Raw genomic sequence first — 16,969 nt, 5'->3', positions numbered from 1 at the left:
TGGCGCCGCTCCGCCGCCGCGCTGCTGCCGCTGCTGCTGCTGCCGCTGCCACTGCTGCCGCTGCCAGGTGAGGCCGACCGAGCCATTGTCCGACGAGCACCGGGGCCGCCGCACGTGGCTTTATTTACCCGCGTTTGCCCGGCGGGACCGGCCGGGGAGGGAGCGGGAACCGGCACCGGCCCCGCGCTTTGTTCGCGCCGCGCAGACGGGGCGGGAGGAGCGCCGGGGGGACCCTCCGCGCTCCGGCGAGGGGCTTTGGCTGGCGATTCCTTGTAAGATCGGCCTTTTTACGACGCGCCCCGCTCCGGCTCCTTTGGCAGCCTTGTAAAATCAGCGAGCGGCCGCACCTGCCTGGCCGCCCCTCCGCTGCGGGTCCCCGCAGGGGCATCGCCCGGGCCGCGGCGGTGCTGAGGGCGCTGGTTCTCCGGGGCACAGCGCGTTTGAAATCGAGCGGGCAAGCGCCGGGGCGTTTTACAGCCCGATAGCTCCGCGCTGCTTGGAGTCAGCACCAAGTTTGCCGGGAGTTGTCCGAGTCCGGAGCGTGTGTTGGCGATAGCTGTGCCTCGTGCCGCCGGGATGACTCGCAGCTCGCAGTGCGCTTGGTAACTTGCACGTCTCTGCTTACACGTCTATCCTTACAGGCAAAATGTTTTTTTCTTCCTCTCTCTCTCTCTCAGGAGTGTGGTGCTTTAGTGAACTGTTTTTTGCGAAAGAGCCTCAGGACGTTACTGTCTCAAGGAAGGATCCGGTGGTTTTAGACTGCCAAGCCCGTGGTGAAGCTCCTATAACTATTACATGGCTGAAAAATGGAGGCAAAGTATCTGAAAATGAACGGATCTACACTTTATCCAATGGTTCGTTGTATATCAGTGAGGTGGAAGGAAAAAAAGGAGAGCTGTCTGATGAAGGATTTTACCAGTGTTTAGCTCTGAACAAATATGGGGCCATTCTCAGCCAAAAAAGCCACCTCACTCTAGCAAGTAAGTCCCAGCTCTTGTTTATTAACCTGCTCATGAGTTTGTGATGGCAATTCCCTGAACAGCACTCAACAACCTATGATATTGATTGTGTACCTGAAAAGTTAAAGTATAAAAGTACAGAGCAATTCTGTAGAAACTTTGTTTCTTTTTCAATGTTTAAAGAGTATGAGAAAAACTTGCGGTGGTCCCTGATGTGGCAGGAGAGGCTCTGCCACCTGTGAGGCCTCTTGAGCAGTGGTGCCTCGTGTGGGTGGCTCGTGGGTGTCACCAATCCCGGGAGCAGGTGGTGATGCAGAATTATGCTGACAATGGGCTACAGAAGTCATGGGTCTTGTTTCCCAAGTGCTGTTCTGGCAGCCTTACAAGGGTTATCTACAAATCTGATTAAAAAAAAAATCTAAAAAATTCCTTGTTCAGTAGCTTGATGTGTTGTTCCATCTCGGGGCAGGGCAGAATGATTAATATAGATGTCTATCTTTGGGAGAGAAAAGAGGGGAAAGGTTTTCTGGGCAATTGTGAGGCTTATATTACTGAGGCCTTGCTTTTCTGGCACGTGTGTTCAGCCAAGCAGACGTGGGTGCTGTCCCTTTTGGACCTGCTATGTGGTTCCACTAGGAAGTGAGAGTCACGTTTCTAGGGTGACTCCCTACTGGTGGATCAATGGTGAAGGAAATAGTTGTGTCTGAGTGCCTTTATGGCTTTAACAGTCTGACCCCGGGTGTTTGTTGCCCTCTGTTTTCTTACCATCTTTAAACGTATTGAGCAAGAGATGTGTGTCAGGAACTGAATCCTGTGCCTCCTTCCCTGGCAGCACAGAGCTTTGCCACTAGACTGCTACAGCACTATCACCTTTTGCTTCCCAAAAGTACATGGGAATGTACCTTTCAAAGAAAAGTAAATTTTCTCAAAGTAAAGAAAACTTCCATTTCAAAGGAAGTATAACACAGAGAGTACACAGTTTATGTAGTCTTCTCATGTTCCCTCTATAATAGGACTTAACTGATGAACTTAATCTAATAGGAAAAGACTTCCTTTGACCTCTTCGACCCTGTTCTTAGTAGCAAGTTGCACAAAACTGTGGTGCTGGTACCTTCGTGGAAACTTCACATTAGTTGTAAGTTGTAGCTTTTCCTAAATTCAACCTGTAACTAGTTAATACAATTGGTACATTAGCTTACATTAAAAAATGTGTGATTGTTGACATCTCTTAGTTTTTTCTGTGTGCTTCTGAACTGATTGTAAAAACTGTCCATAAGATACCCCAGGAAAGTGTGAAAAACCTTGTTCAGTGAGCCAGAACATTGGGCCATTCAAAACCAGCCTGGAAGCAGGTGGCTCCAAGCAAGTGATGAGTTTTCATGTGCTATAAGAATGTGAAACTCTGAACTCTCGATTTCAAAAACCTGCCTACTTATTTCATTGTGTCATGGCATGTCACTCACATACAGGATTGACAGACCAAGCAGTACTTGGGTACTTTCGGTGAAATGGTGAAACATGTATTAATGTTTTTGACACTTAAATTCTCATATCACTCTGTTTCAAAGTGTCAGTACCATTAATAATTAGACTGAAGAAAACTCTTCTTAAGAGGAAAGGGGTTTTTTTTGTTGTTGTTAACCAACATAAAGCTAAGCAGTGACTGATGGATTTTGTGTGTAGCACTGGAAAATTCAGGGCCACTTTAAATCAGAGACATTGCAGGATGAGCTCTGTGCTCCCTATCAGAGAACTTCTGGAATAGTACAGAGTGCTATGTAGCACACATAATAATGCAGTGGTAATATCTGGTTTTATTCAGATAGTACTGCACTTCTGTAAATATTTGTTTCTTGGATGTGCATTATTTCACCAGAAAGATAGTTTGATTTTTGTTTTGTTAATTTTCTCTTGTGAACCAATAGATTACTTGCTGTGGAGTGAGACTCTTGTTTTGCAGCCCTTTTTCCCCCCTTCCTCTGCTCCTCTGTAGGACTGTGACAAAAGGCTTCTTTTTCTTCTTTGAATACTTGAAAGGTTTTCTATGGCTGTTGGAGAAAACTGGAAGAGATAGCGGATCCATAATGATCACAGTAGGTGTTGTTGACTTAGTGATTAAGTGGTTAACTAGTGGTCAAACATGAAGTTATCCTATGGAGCAGTCTCTTCTCTTTAGTCAAGCAGCGATCTGACCGGTTTCAGAATGTCATCTTTACTGTAAAGCTGTGAAATTAGGCAGTATTTTGTATGGTTATAATTTGGAGCCCATAACACATATGCAAAATTAGTTTTCTCTCTCATTTTCACAGTGTTTCTGCCTATTATGAGTTGATTGAACTTTGCTGACATTTTAAGTGAAATAAATGAAAGCCTTGTAGGGCATTTTGTAGCCTTATAATTTTGTTTAGAAGCAGTTGCTGCAAAGGCAAATTACTTTGTGGTCAGAGTACAGAAGGAACTATACATATTAAACAGGTAGAGAATAGGCATTAAATGGGCATTCTTTCTTTGGAGGAAAAAAGCAAATGCTCTCTTCAGTTACTGGTAGCAGCAGGGTGCGAGGATGTTCTTTTACTTTGCCTGGTCAGAGGTTTTGCCAATAAGCTTATCTTTTGCTTCAGAATTGTAATGTTTAGTGTTGCATTTGGAAATCAAAAAGTTTAATCTGTCCAAGAGTTTAAGATCTGAACACACAAGGAGATCAGGTCTTGGTTTCTAAAGTTAGAAACTGGAAGCTGAAGGTTGCACTCTTGGCAAGAATCCCATTATTCATGTGCAAATTAAGAATTCACAGGGTTAAAAGGTTAGAAACTGGCCAGGATGAGGTTTACCCTTGTGATAAAGAGCAGATGACCCTCATTCATTGGCCAAAGCTTTCATGTAGCTCCTCTGCAAAGTTAGTGATTGCCATGAATTGTTCTTGAGGAATGCAGAAATTCAAATGTGAGCAGGCCTTTCCTTAAGTGTCACTATGGAGCCTTATCTCCTGAGCACATCAGAGTAGGTCTGCAGGGACAGGGTTCCTCCCCAGAGGCCCCAAGGCTTTGCTTTCCTGTTGTTCATCCATGCACAAAAGAATTTGACTAATTTAGGGCTTTTTTTTTTGTGAGATCCCCCTACTTTTTAAAAGGAAACTGTGGTGCTGAGGTAGTGCTTAGGTAAAACTAAATATTAGTTTGAGTACATGCTTGTAGTTGCTTCCAAAGCAGGCTGATTGATGTGGGGGGAAAGGAGGAGGTCCTGTGTGCTTCTTTGTGAGGCTACACGTGGGGGTAAAGTGATAATAGTTAAGAATATGACTTACTCAAAATTCAACTTACTGCTGCCACTGCTACTGAGAGGTCTCTTTCAATGGAATATAAGAGGAATGTAGACTGTGGAGAAAGTTCTTTTGGTATGACTTTGAATCAGCCAAAAGAAAACAAGCTGAGATTTTTGTATTCCTACATTTTTAAATTGTGACAATTTAACCACAGTTAACTAAGATTCTGTCTAAAAATAAAACTTAAACTTCCAATAAGATAGTATTAAGGAAGAATGGAGAAAGTGGATCATGTTCTGAAGGCAGTAATTCAGTGTAGTGATTGGACAGGATGCTCGTTGTTTATTTCCTTTTCACAAAAAAGTGGAAATGGAAGTCTTTAGACGGTTGGATGGTATATAAACAACATTCCTAGATAACCCTTTCTCCTCCCCTAACTTGGCTGAATTGACTTTAACGTTTGTGAATTACAAGAAATGTACAGGTTTCTACATTTCACAAGAGTGAAAGGTTATGCAAGCAGAAGGTTTTTGGGAACATGCTCCTGGAGGAAACTGTGTGTGCTCACTGCACTGCAGTTTGTGAAACACTGGGCCCTTTACACATCGCAGGCTATATATAAACTATTTTGTTTACCTGCTGTAGCAGTGATGTGACTGCTGGTCCCACTCTCCTGCCAATAATTGACTATATTTATGTTTCCATAGCCTAATAACATCTTTTGCTCTGCTTTTAAATATTTCCACTAAAGAGTGCATCCAACTGAGCCTTGTTCTGTGCTGTGACAATCATGTTTTCTTAGCAGTTCCAGCTGTTTGTTCCCACTTTTGCATTGTGCTGTTCCTTGTGTGGGCACAGCTGCACGTGTGGCTAACTGAACAGGGAACTGAGCTGGGTTAAAATAATAGAGTTAACCCAAAAGATGGTGTTTAACCCAAACGAGTTCCCTGATATGGTTTGTCTTGGAGCCACTCGCAGTGATTGCACTGATGTAACTGAGAGGACTGATGTGGAGGTGGGAAGGCTTGGTGGGGACAGCAGAAGGCTGCTGAAGTGTCAGTACGTTTGAATTCCAGTATTTAAGGCAGGACGATGAGGCTCAGTGTCTTAGTTAGCAATGTCACTTGATAATAGTGAAGAACAGTAAGATTTTTGTTCTTTAGCTGAAATATCCTGAAGAAATAAGAAAACTGGGAAATATTTTCCTTCTTAACTCTTCTCATCGTGGGATTTTCCTCTAGAACTCCCCCAGGCATCTTTTGACCCCTTGAAGCCCTACAGCACTTTTACAGAAGACACTGTCAGCATCCTTTTAAGATATAACCACTAGTTCCTTTTTTTCTCTTTTTTTTTTTTGGTACTTTCAGCAGTGACTGCTCTGCACTTGTAAGAGCGCTTCCACAGACTAAAGGATGGACTTTTCTATTGTTATCAGGATAAAAAGAAATATAAAAAATATATATATATAACTTTGTTTAGTGCACACAAACAGTGTTTGTTTCCACTGCCACCTTACTTGAGAAGTGAGCTTTTTATGGGTTTCCTCAACACCCCATTTTCAAATTTGTGTCAAGCATAATGCCAAACTGAGGTGTTCCCTGCCTTTGCTTTTCTTCCTAGCTAGTAAGACCAAAGCTGTTGGGATTTTTACGAGTTTTTATCACCATAACTTTATAATGTATAAAGTTTTTACCAGCTTTTTTTTTGAAAGAATGCTCAATCTTTTTGGCAATGTACTCTGTAGCTAATAAAACCTTCACCTACATGAGAAACGTTGATGGGAAACATGGTACCGTGCTAGATGTTGTTCACAGCTGTGACTATAAGCACTCAGTTCTTACCTGCTGCAAGTTCTGCGTGTGATGTGTCCACTAACCTGTGGAGATTTCTTTTCTACTTGTGAAGCAATGTATGGCAGCAAAAGATGCTGCTCTGTTCCTGCGGTGTGGTGCTCCCCCCCACTGCTCCCTTTCTTCCCCCTCCCTCTTTCTCTGCATTTCTTGGTGTAGAAATTGTTGAAAGGGCATTCAATAAGGCCCCCTTTTGTCAGCCAGCTCTGATTATCCTAAAGAAAAGGATCTCACTCTGAGCAGTTGTTTGCCTAGAGACTTGTTGTCACGTCTTCACAATTTAACAGCTGTGGCTATTGATGGTGTGCAGAACAATTTAAGACAATGACAAAAGAGAATCTTGGAGGAAGAATTTAAAAGTTACTAAGCTTTTTCCTACAGAAATATGGTCATGCCCATTGTTGGACAATTTGTGCTTAGTTTTTGTTTGTTTTTCTCAGGATTTTTTCCACATTTTATCTCCAAAATTGTGGACATAATCTTTTGTTTAGTTTTGCATTGTTTTGGGTTTTTTTGATTTTTTTTTTTTTCATCAATAGGCCCAGCTGTTAAATTGGGATTGATTACTTCCAGTCTTTATAACTGGTAATCACCACCTAAGTGAAAAAGTAATCAACAGTGTCAGGGCTCCACATTTTGTTGAGTAAGTGTGGTTTGTATGGTCAGCATTAGTTACCAGGGTCAACCTCTAGGTAGCTTTTAAGCAGCAGCATTTTAAACAGCATCTACATTTTAAAGTTGATTGTCTCAGCAATTGAGTTAGAGGTAGGAAAAAAAATTGCACTACATGATTTGTGCTGGGAGTTAGAAATCGATCTGGCAGCCTTCCAAAACCTACTTCTGTAGTGGAAACAATTTTTGGTTGTATGGATTACATAGTTACTTTGTAAAGATGTAAACAGCAGACTTAGGAAGGAGATGGTTGTGGAACCACCTGAGTGTGGATGGTTTGTCTGTGACTTACTGTATGGAATTATTATAAGCTCTTCTGGTTTTTCTGCATGTAAAAATTTTGGAGGGAGGTGGCCTTCCTAATTTATTAGAGGAAAATATAAATAAACATTACTAGACAGATTTTTTTTTTCTGCTACTTTTACTTTGTTTCATAACTCTCAGTAATAATTCTGTGGGTTTTTTCTTTTTTTTTTTTTAATGAAATCAAATTTGATCTTTTTAGGTGAGGGGAAGTCTTTTTAGTTTTAACAACATGAATGCTCACAAAGGCACAATAATCTGAGTGGCATCTGGATAATACAGTTGGCACCTCGAGGCCCCATTCAAAGTGCTTGTTTCTCAGGTGCCCATCTCTTGCCCTTCTGGTAGGGGGTTTCTGATACATGAGTGCAACTGCAGCCTAGGGAAATAGTGTCCTTCCCCCCAGAGGCACACAGGTCTGCTGTGTGCTCCTGGAGTTCACTTAGATTCTTAGTATGATAAACCAAAAATGACAGGATGTGCAATCTTTGTATTTTATGGGGTAAAGATTTCAGGGTTCCTGAGTCTTTCTGTGCCACTATTGCAGGGAACAACTTTTAGAACTCTCACTGTGGTCAGGGTATTTTCTGACTTTGGCTGATGAGAAAGCTGTAAATTTTGCAATAGTTAAGCTTGAGGAAGTTACATTTACTTCTAGGCTGAACATTGTAGCCATTGTGGCAGTATTCAGTGACTCCCCTCTTATTTGCTGAATGTCAGAGCAGTAGAATGTAATGTGAAAAATGAAATACTGAAAATTAACTTGTTATAAAAGGCATAGGAATGCTGATAACAAGCTTTTATCAGAATTTAATCATGTGAGGCAAAAGTTGCCATGTACCAAGATATTGCTTCACCAACCCTGGCAGGGTTACTGGGGACTAAGCTACTGGGGAGGAAGTCAGCAAAGAGTGCTGTTATCTAACCTTCTGTGATCGTGGTTCTTGCATTCATACCTGTATAAAATGATTTCCTCCTCTGACTAAAGTGATGGGAATACACTCATTCCCATAAACTATTTGAAAATGATCTTATGACGTTGTTTTTTCTGCATGTAGGCAAAGTTTTGAGGAAAGGAATGACCCCTGGAATGCAAAACAGACAATAGTGATCAACACTTTTCCTCTCAGGACTTTAAGTTACATTTTGACTCCTATTTTACCGATCTTTTTTTTCGGTGGTGGAATACCACTGAGCAATATACGCCTTCAGCCCTTGAGAAGAACCAAGTTTGAAAGCAGTGTATGTGTAATGAAAACTTACTCTTTAACTCTGAGGCACAGTAGTTGAATTTTGAAATCATTTGCTTATGAGAGTGAGCCTTAAAAGAAATAATTACCTGATTGACCAGGCATAAGAGGTACGTGAAAGTCATTACAAGCATTAAAAGTGTCATCTGGTGTTCTTTTAATACATAGCTGGGGGCAGTTAAACTAAGTCTTTACAGGTTGTGGTGTATGTCTTGGATATAGTCATGGATGAATGTTGGAAACTGGAGGGGGTTCTGTGAGCAGAAGCAACTCTGTATCTTCAGATTGGATTTTTAGTGTCTTCAGATAATAATCCTGGTTGCATAGATTGGTTGCATTCTTTGTTCTCATTTCAGGAGATCAGAATTTCTTGTGTAAAACCTTTATGTTTTTTGGGTTTTTTTGGCTCTCCTTTGAGCCATTTCAGATTAAAGACAAAATGAAATAAAATAAGTTTAGATGAACAAATTACATCTCAGCCTTTGCAGCATGAGCTTCTCCTGTGAAGCAACAGTGTTCCATCTTCTCCCTCTAAAATCATAGAAGTCCTCTATCAGCAGGTTTTACAAAGTGGGTTGGTCAGTTCTTTTAAGCTGTACTGAGAGTAATTCACTTTCTGGACACCTTAAAATGGAGAGGAAAATGTATCAAATAAAAGAGCTTTTCATTTATTTGCTCTGTCCTAACATTCAAAATTCTCTCATCTTTGTCCTCTCCCATGTTCCCACTCTTTTCTCTTTCTCACCAGGTGCAGGCTGGTTTTGCTGCATTTAGTTAGTTTTTGTTTTTTCCTTTTCTGTTACAAATTGTCACATATGTGGTATATCATTGCTTCGGATCTGCAAAACTGCTTCTGGTGACCCCTGCTTGCTTATTCCTGCTTGATGACTGGAAGGAGGTGCTGTTTTCCAGTGGAGCTTATTTTCACAGCTGTGGCAGAGGAGGGAAGTGTCATGAGATACTTTAAGGTCAGTTTTGACCCCAAATTTAGATGAGGTAAAAATGATTCGACCAGAAGTATAATATCTTGTCTCAGGTGGTCTGTCTGTCACTTAAAATCATATAATAATTATGATGAAGAAAAAGCTATTTTGATAGCCATCACAATAATGTACAATAAAAACAGCTCAGTGTTACACAGTATTGTTTTTTGTTTTACAACCTGTTACAACTGGAAGTTATCAAATAAGCTATTATCTTTCAAAGAAACTTCTAAAATTTATCTTAAAGTCTTTGACCATGCAGAAGAATTTTAAATGCTTACTCCTGCTTGTACAATCTTCAACATACTAATAAATTGTTAGGTCACTTATCAGCAAACTAACTGGTGTAAATTATTAAATTACCATTTCACTGTCCACATGAAGATCTCTAGTAAAACCTCTAATAAGTGTAACATGTGCCTCAGGCAGAGCTGTGCATTATGTATGTTCTTTGTAACGAGAATTCGTTGACTTTATGAAGCCATTGACAGACATTTATCATTTTGTTCATTAAACTTGTCTGTGACATCCGGTAAATTGATGTTAACTGGAAATATTCTCTGGGAGTTCTGGCACGACTCTGTCATTTTGCCTGAGGAGAGAAACTTTGTACATAGTGTGTCCCAAATTACAAGGGTGAGACTTCCTTCCCCCACCTCCTCTCCAAAAGCCTAAGTGAGCACATGACCAGCTCTTTTTTTTTTTCCCCTCTTGCTTGTAATGCTTATTTATGCAAACAGCCCTGTGGCCCACAGTTTGCAAGCAGATTTATCATTGATCTTCAATAGAGGTTGAAAGTGGATACTGCTGTTATTAGTTCAGCCAGTCTGTGCCAGAAAAGCAGCTCAATTTTATCCCACAGTGTACAGGAAATTAACTATGGAATTCTTGGAAGCGCTGATGGGATTTTTGTGACATCCCCAGCACGTGGCAGTTAGTCCTGTTTTTAATGGTCATAATCTTTACCTGATGTTGCTTATTGGTGATCCTCGTGGAGTGTATGGTGGCTGACCAGGCGTTGCTGGAAGCCTTCATAATATACATTGTAGGGCAATGCCTTGTTTGGTCTTTTCAAATTTCTGTGTTTGGAATGAACAGTATTTCATTCATTCTGCTCTTGAGCAGTGTGCCCTTTTCCCAGTGTGGAAAAAGATACATGCTTTTAACACCTGCCAGTGTTTGATTTCTGTGCATTGTTATCTCTCATAGTGGTAGAGGTTGTTAATAGGGTGTCTGCCCACCTGCTAATGTTCCTGTTGTGCTACCTGAATCCAACTGTATCAGGGATATTTCTAAATGGACTTCATAAATTGTGGTATAATTTGACTAAAATATTTATTAATGGGTCTGAGATAATATTCAGGTTCAAAACCTTAAAAAAATTGAATATCCAAAAATACATTACATAAAATTTTTATCTTTTGGGAGAAGGAGTAGAGCAGTTGGCTCTTTAAAATATATCGTGTCTCACTACATAATAGTTCAGTGGATTAAATGAATTTATTGATTTCTGCTTCTTTACTGACACACATTTATGAGCAGTTTCTTTGGCACCATGGCCACGTGTCAAAGGTCATAACTTTCCTTCACTGTGGAAGAATAAAAGCTTTCAGATGGTGAATCCCTGAAATCTAAACAGGGCTTTATCCCCCCTTCGCCCCTCAATATAATTACTGGGTTTGCATAGATTTAAGATAAATAAACCAAAATAGTAAAAACTATGCATGTTAAAAGAACCCATATATTATCTATCATAAAATAGCTGCAGGAAACTCTCTGGATAGAAGGCAACATATCTAATCTGCTAATAGGTGTCATTATGGAGCACATGGTAGTATATTAGGCTCCTTTATGGTCAGAGACTTTATTGAAAATTGTCAGTTTTAAGAACAGAATAAACATTTTTCATGAAGAATTTTATTACACTTCAGTTTAGAAATTTTATTTCTTTTTTTTTAGAGCCACTTACACTTTGAGCACCAGAGGTGACACTGGAAGTAGATCCCACTGAGAGAATGAAGCACGTTCCAAATCTGTGCTTTGTGTTTAGATGAATGTTTATAATGTTGACGTTTTCTTTAATGCCTTTTATTAGTAGTAAGTAGCCTGTGGGATTTTTGTTGTGTACTAGATATGAAAGTCCACTGATGACATAAACATGAAACTATTAAAAAAGAAACTGCAGTGAAACATGAAGTTTAATAACTCCAGTGGTTTGCTAGAGCTGGCTCGAGGTAAGAAGGCAGGAGTAGTATGGATTTAAGACTTTCTGGGAAGAGCTAGTAACTGGTAGATTAGCTCTGACCATCTCAAGAAATAGCAGTGTGAAGGTAACCTCACTGAGGTGTTACTTTGATTTAAAATAATCAAAATGTTTGTGTTAGGTAAGGTGATATAGGTTTGAATTGTTACCACGGCCTGGCTATAATCTTCTTAGCAAGGCTGTTTCTGAAGGAATAGCAGAGCCCAGGGTTGTATCAATGGGAAAAACACCTGCCCCAAGAAAGAGAATTGACTGCCAGACTTTATTTTTGCATAGTAGAGATGAAGCCTCTTGATGCTTTTAATCATGATTCTTGCCAAAAAAATACCAGTGCTAGACTTTTCTTTTGCCTTTTTTATTTTTGTGTGTGTGTGTGTGTGTGCAAATGATGATTCTATTCTTAGGGGGCTGGTGGCATTCTCCTCTTAAGTATTTATATTGCAGAACTGTAGTAGTTAAGTTTCTGAGATGTTAACCTTTTGGGTAGAAATTTGTCATGTCAGTATTCATCTCTTTGCTTTTAGATTTTTTTAGTACAAAATACTTTGTCAGAACTGTTTATCCTAAACTAATTTGTTCCCTAGAACAAATCTAAGATGAAACTGTGTTCTCTGTACTTTTGTTTTTCACCAGGACAGCATGGGAATGTCTGCTTAGGGAACAGAGATATGGGATTTGTTGGGGAAGTGGTCTTTGTGTCTGGCAGTAGCTTTTGTTGTTGCTGTGACTATAACTGGTTGTCCTGTAAGTTCTGAGGAAAAATCTCAAACTTTTTTATTTTTGGGCACATGTTCAGCACGGCCTCACTCAGCTCGACTTGCTGGAGACACAGAAGGTGCTGTTTGTGCTTGTGAACACCGAGCTGGGCACTCCCTCTAAGCAGTCCTAGACAGATGTAGACTTGCTTTCTTTTTTTTTTCCTGTCCTGCATTAATGAGGAGCTGAAGTGTGATCTAACACTGCCCGGAGAAACCAGCTGGCATGGAAAGCTGGAAACAATGGTCTAATTACCTGGAGAGGAAGTTTGGGAGGGGAAGAGGGCGAGGTGGAGGTGTGAGCGGTCTCATGTGTCCAGAGGTCAGGGCGGGTAAGAGAAGTGCATGGGTGGGAAGGGGCTGGGGCTCAGGAAAGTCTTATGGAGAGAGGCCTGGGATTGGTTTTGCTTGGAGATGGCCATGGGTACAAGTTGGGAGTAGGAGAGGACTAAAGGTCTGGCAAAGACTGACTCAAGAGAGTGTGCCCATCAGAGCAGATGATCCTGCAGGACATGGAAGGTTGACCAAGGAGGCCTGGACTTCCCTTGGGAACTTCAGGAAGACAAATACCCTCCTAGTCAGGGGCGCTTTAGAGTATTAAAAATACATTGCTGCTTCAGCCAAAGCCTCTCCAGTATGTGACATGAGTCTGCCTGTCCCTGCTTTTCGTGGGAAGTCTGTGATTGTGGGTTTATTATGGTCTCAATGTTTGATAGGAGGTTTTGAGATTTGATCAGTTGGAGCTGCAATAAGTTGGGAGAGCAGTCCATGATTGCAACACCTGGAGTATTGTGAAGGCTCAGTGTCCTGGACACATAAATTTAGTGAATATTTCAGTCCACCATCCAACTGTTTGTCCATACCCAACAGTAAAATTAAAATAGTAATAGAATGTAATCTTAAGGTGTTGTTTGAATGTAGATGCATTAACACTAGTGAAGAACTGTAGGGCAGAGCCCTGCAGAAAAGGCCATAGGGAAGTTGGTAACTGCTTTCAGGGCAGTGCTTAACAGAGTGTAATAAACAAGGAATGAGGCCACACACTGAACAGAGAGGAGAAAACAAAATATTGAATAGATGCTCATTATGTGAGCACCATTCATTTGGTGCTGTGAATAGTGAGGGAAGTGTGATTGTGCAGTTGTATTGTTTCCTAAAGCATGTATATAAACAGTGCAAATCAGTTACATAAACAGCTTCGTTTCTTCAGTTTCCCAACTTCTGAGCATTTGGGTTTGGAGATTTTCACACTGTGTGTGTATACACATGTAAGAGACACACATACTGAATGCTGTGTTAGTGAGGAAGTTTAGGGATTAGCTGCATTTATCGAAGGATGTATGTAATACAAAGAACCCTGTAATAAAGATGCTTTAAAGTATTAGAGTTTACATGGGCAAGGTGTCATGAAAAGAGCCTTGTTAACAGAGGGCCCTGTGGCAACTTCTAAGACAAGTAAGTTTGTCAGAACTTTTTGATTCAACCAAAACATGGGCTGGTGTCTAAGCATGCATTTAGCAATACCTTTAACTTGAGAATAAAAGTCCTGAGGTAATATTCTTTATATATATATATACACATATATATCTGTATTATCTATACACTCTCTGGTGTTTGTCAGTGCAAACTTTACTCTCTCTGTGACCTGACTGAGGTGAAATTGGGTTTATTGCTGGTGTACAGGAGAAGGTTTTTGAGGTGCCATGCAGGACTGTGGGCTCCAGTACTGTGGAGGTGTTAGCAACGGTGGGTTTCACCTCCTCCTTCATCAAGTCTGCCTGTTCTCTCAAGTATTTACTCCAGCACATAGCCTAGAGTACCACCTACTTGTTGGGCTACAGGTCTTAATGTTGAACCATAGTGCAGCTTTTTGGAAATACAGCCCCACAGTCATGACTAGAGAAAAGCCCCAATACTTTTTTTTTCCTCCTTTTTTTTTTTTTTTTTTTTACCTGGCACATTTATGTAAAGAATCTCAAAGGCAGTGAAGTATTCAAGACCTTGTGCCTTCAGTGCAATGTGTGCATCTGGGTCTTCTTGGGGATCTGGACCTTTGGGTGCTAGAACCTTCTTTCTCTGAGAATGTTTTTTCACAGGCGTGTTTGGAAGCTGGAATTATGAGAAAGGGTAAAGCATTATTTGTATTTATTTTAATTGTCCCTTTCATTGCTCTTTAGTTGCTGCCGTGTTCACCATTGTCTCTGGTTTATCTAAATAATGTTTGCCTGGCCTTTCACAAGCTTGTGATGAGGAAAGATGGTGACCACCTGAAACAATAATATCTGTGGCAGAATAGCCTGAGAACTTTAAATAACCAAAGGGGACCGTTTCCAAGGCAGCTCAGTGACCTTTGGATCCCAGAAGCAGACTATTCATAGAGGCAAAGCCTTTGTCCTGCTTTGACCAGTGGTCAGTGAACTCTGGCAGGCCCCTCGGCTCACCATCTTGGCCCTAGACTAGCAGCTGGTGATTGATTCATTTAACTGTCCAGATTCACATTCTTCTGTCAAGGACTTGTCAAGGAAGAAAAAGGTTCTATGGAGGGCTATTCATTTTACTAAAAGGAAGGGGATGTATTATATGATTGAGTGGATTACTTTTGGGTCAGAAGAGTTCCTGCATTGCTCTGTTTTAATTCGGCCTTCAATCAAAGAGAGATTTAGTTTATCAGTGTGGTGTGGTGCTGATGTAGAGGGACAGATGATTTCAATTCCATCAGTGCAATAGGGTTGTTTGGTTTGGTTTGTTTTCTGTTTTTCCCCCCCCCATGATTTGTCCACCCCATGATTTTTCTGCCAAAAAGTCCACAGATTTTTGTGGTTAGCGATATGAGAGTTAAGAATATTAATTTCTATTAATCTCGCTTTTTATTTTAATGTGTGTGTTATATGAGTACTAATGCTGCTACTACATCTCATATATGGTTTTAAGCAATCCAGGAAAGCATTGAGTAAGTAAAAGATTAGTGTGTTACCTCTGTTTTACATGAAGAGAAAACTGAGAAGAGAATAAATTCTACAGGATCAAACTAATAAATTACTTTCCTCCAGAAAACACAGGCAACTGTAAAGCTGAGGGTAGAACCTGGTATTTTCTCTCTAGTCCCTGTTTTCACCTGATGAACAAACCCAGAATTTCCCAAATGCTCAGGAGAGCTGTCTTTCTGTTTTTGGCTGCTGGCTTAGAATCCCTTTTTTAAAAAAAGCAAGGAAGGTGTTTCCATGCTTTATTAAACTTAAGTCATATCTTCAGTTTTATAATTAACGCATCCAAAAGCCAACTTTGAGTTGTACTAGGGAGCTGTGTTTCAGCTTCATCATGTTGCCCAGCTCCTCTGTCCATCTGCCCTCCAGCTGGGTTGTGTTTCCTTAGCATTAGGATTTTCTTGCTGGTCCTCTTCATGAAGTACTGAGAAAAGTATGTTGTTGCTTAGCTCCTTCCACTGGAAATAACAGGCATTAAAGAGCAGATCCCCCCAGTTAACCTCCTGCCTCTGTTTGAATGAACATGATGAGCTGCAGCAGATGAAATACGACCTTCAAGTTTCTTTACCCCACTCTCATAAGCTATGTAGTGTTTTGATTTGGCTTATTGGACACATTATGAGGGATTTCTGATTGGCTTCAGGCCAGGGTGTTATACTTGTACTGATGGAAGTTCAAGTGCATAATTTAGAAGAAAATACATTGAGGCTTGATCTGTTGTATTCTTTTCTCTCCCTCTTTTTTGAGGGAAAAGAGGTAATTTTGTATTTGTCGGGGTAAACGAATGGCTTAACTAAAGAGCACAAGAGAGGAAGGAACTCTGAGATGATATAACCTTGTTAATGTTCTCTGTTATACACCTCTACATATGTGTCAGAAATCTGGGATAAATAAAACACCTGTTGAATAGGCAGCCTCTTTCTTGGAGATCTGGTGGTGTTCTTTCTGTGCCTTCAGCTGCATTTCTTGGGGATCACTGCCCTTTCTCAGAGCTTGCTTGTTCCAGGCTGATGTCTGAGATGGGGGTACTGGCTTCTCTGTGCTCCAGATAACACTTCCCTCAGTGCCTCCCTGGTGGCCTTGGATTGGAGATAAGTAATGAGCTTTTCAAAAAATCATGGAAAGGAAAAACGGGGTTGTCATTGTGTATTAGAAAATACAGGTAATCTAATAACCAGAGGTATTACCTACTTAGGTAGAAAGAACATGGCTGTTTGCTTGCACTGGGCAAACTGGAAATCCTGCGGTCCCACAATTGCCTCCCACCCACACAGTCAATAGTCAGAGCAAGGTGACCTACTCTGACAACACTGTAGGCAATATGCACTTTTGATTTCTTTTATGGGAAAATTGGAAGAGTTGTAAACTCTTCCCCCTCTCCTACCTCCAGAATTTTTCAGATAAACATCTGATTAGAGGATTTAAGTAGCTTCAGTAAATAGGTATTACTGACAATGCCTTTTGGTACTTGGGGTTTTTTCATGTGAAGTTTGTTTCTGATTTTCTCCCTTCTGTTCTCAAACTTTAGGACAGTCAGACTTCAGCTGTTAGTTACTCCCCTCTGTAGAAAGACTGTTCTTGGGGCAAGATCTCTAGGCTGTGTAATGCAGTAGTGGGGCATTTGGTGACAGAGTAATGAGCTGCAGGCATTTGGCCCTTGAGAGTGGAGGCATTTCTTCTTTCCTTTC

At 40.8% G+C, this 16,969-nt stretch overlaps 1 protein-coding gene across 1 annotated transcript in view; it reads left to right on the top strand.

Moving 5' to 3' along the window:
* Window positions 1–16,969, top strand: part of PRTG (protogenin) — a gene marked incomplete at its 5' end in the record, with an annotated part of 76,199 nt that continues 59,230 nt past the window's right edge. Inside the window, 2 exons of the mRNA XM_018069501.2 lie at window positions 1–67; window positions 678–980. Of these exons, the coding sequence (XP_017924990.2) occupies window positions 1–67; window positions 678–980 (370 nt within the window). The remainder of the gene's footprint in view (window positions 68–677; window positions 981–16,969) is intronic.

This window comes from Manacus vitellinus, unplaced genomic scaffold, assembly GCF_001715985.3.
Source record: "Manacus vitellinus isolate BGI_N305 unplaced genomic scaffold, ASM171598v3 scaffold_16_pilon, whole genome shotgun sequence".
Classification (NCBI taxonomy): domain Eukaryota; kingdom Metazoa; phylum Chordata; class Aves; order Passeriformes; family Pipridae; genus Manacus; species Manacus vitellinus.
The sequence above is the reverse complement of the archived record's forward strand: the minus strand, read 5'-3'. Positions and strand labels throughout refer to the sequence as shown.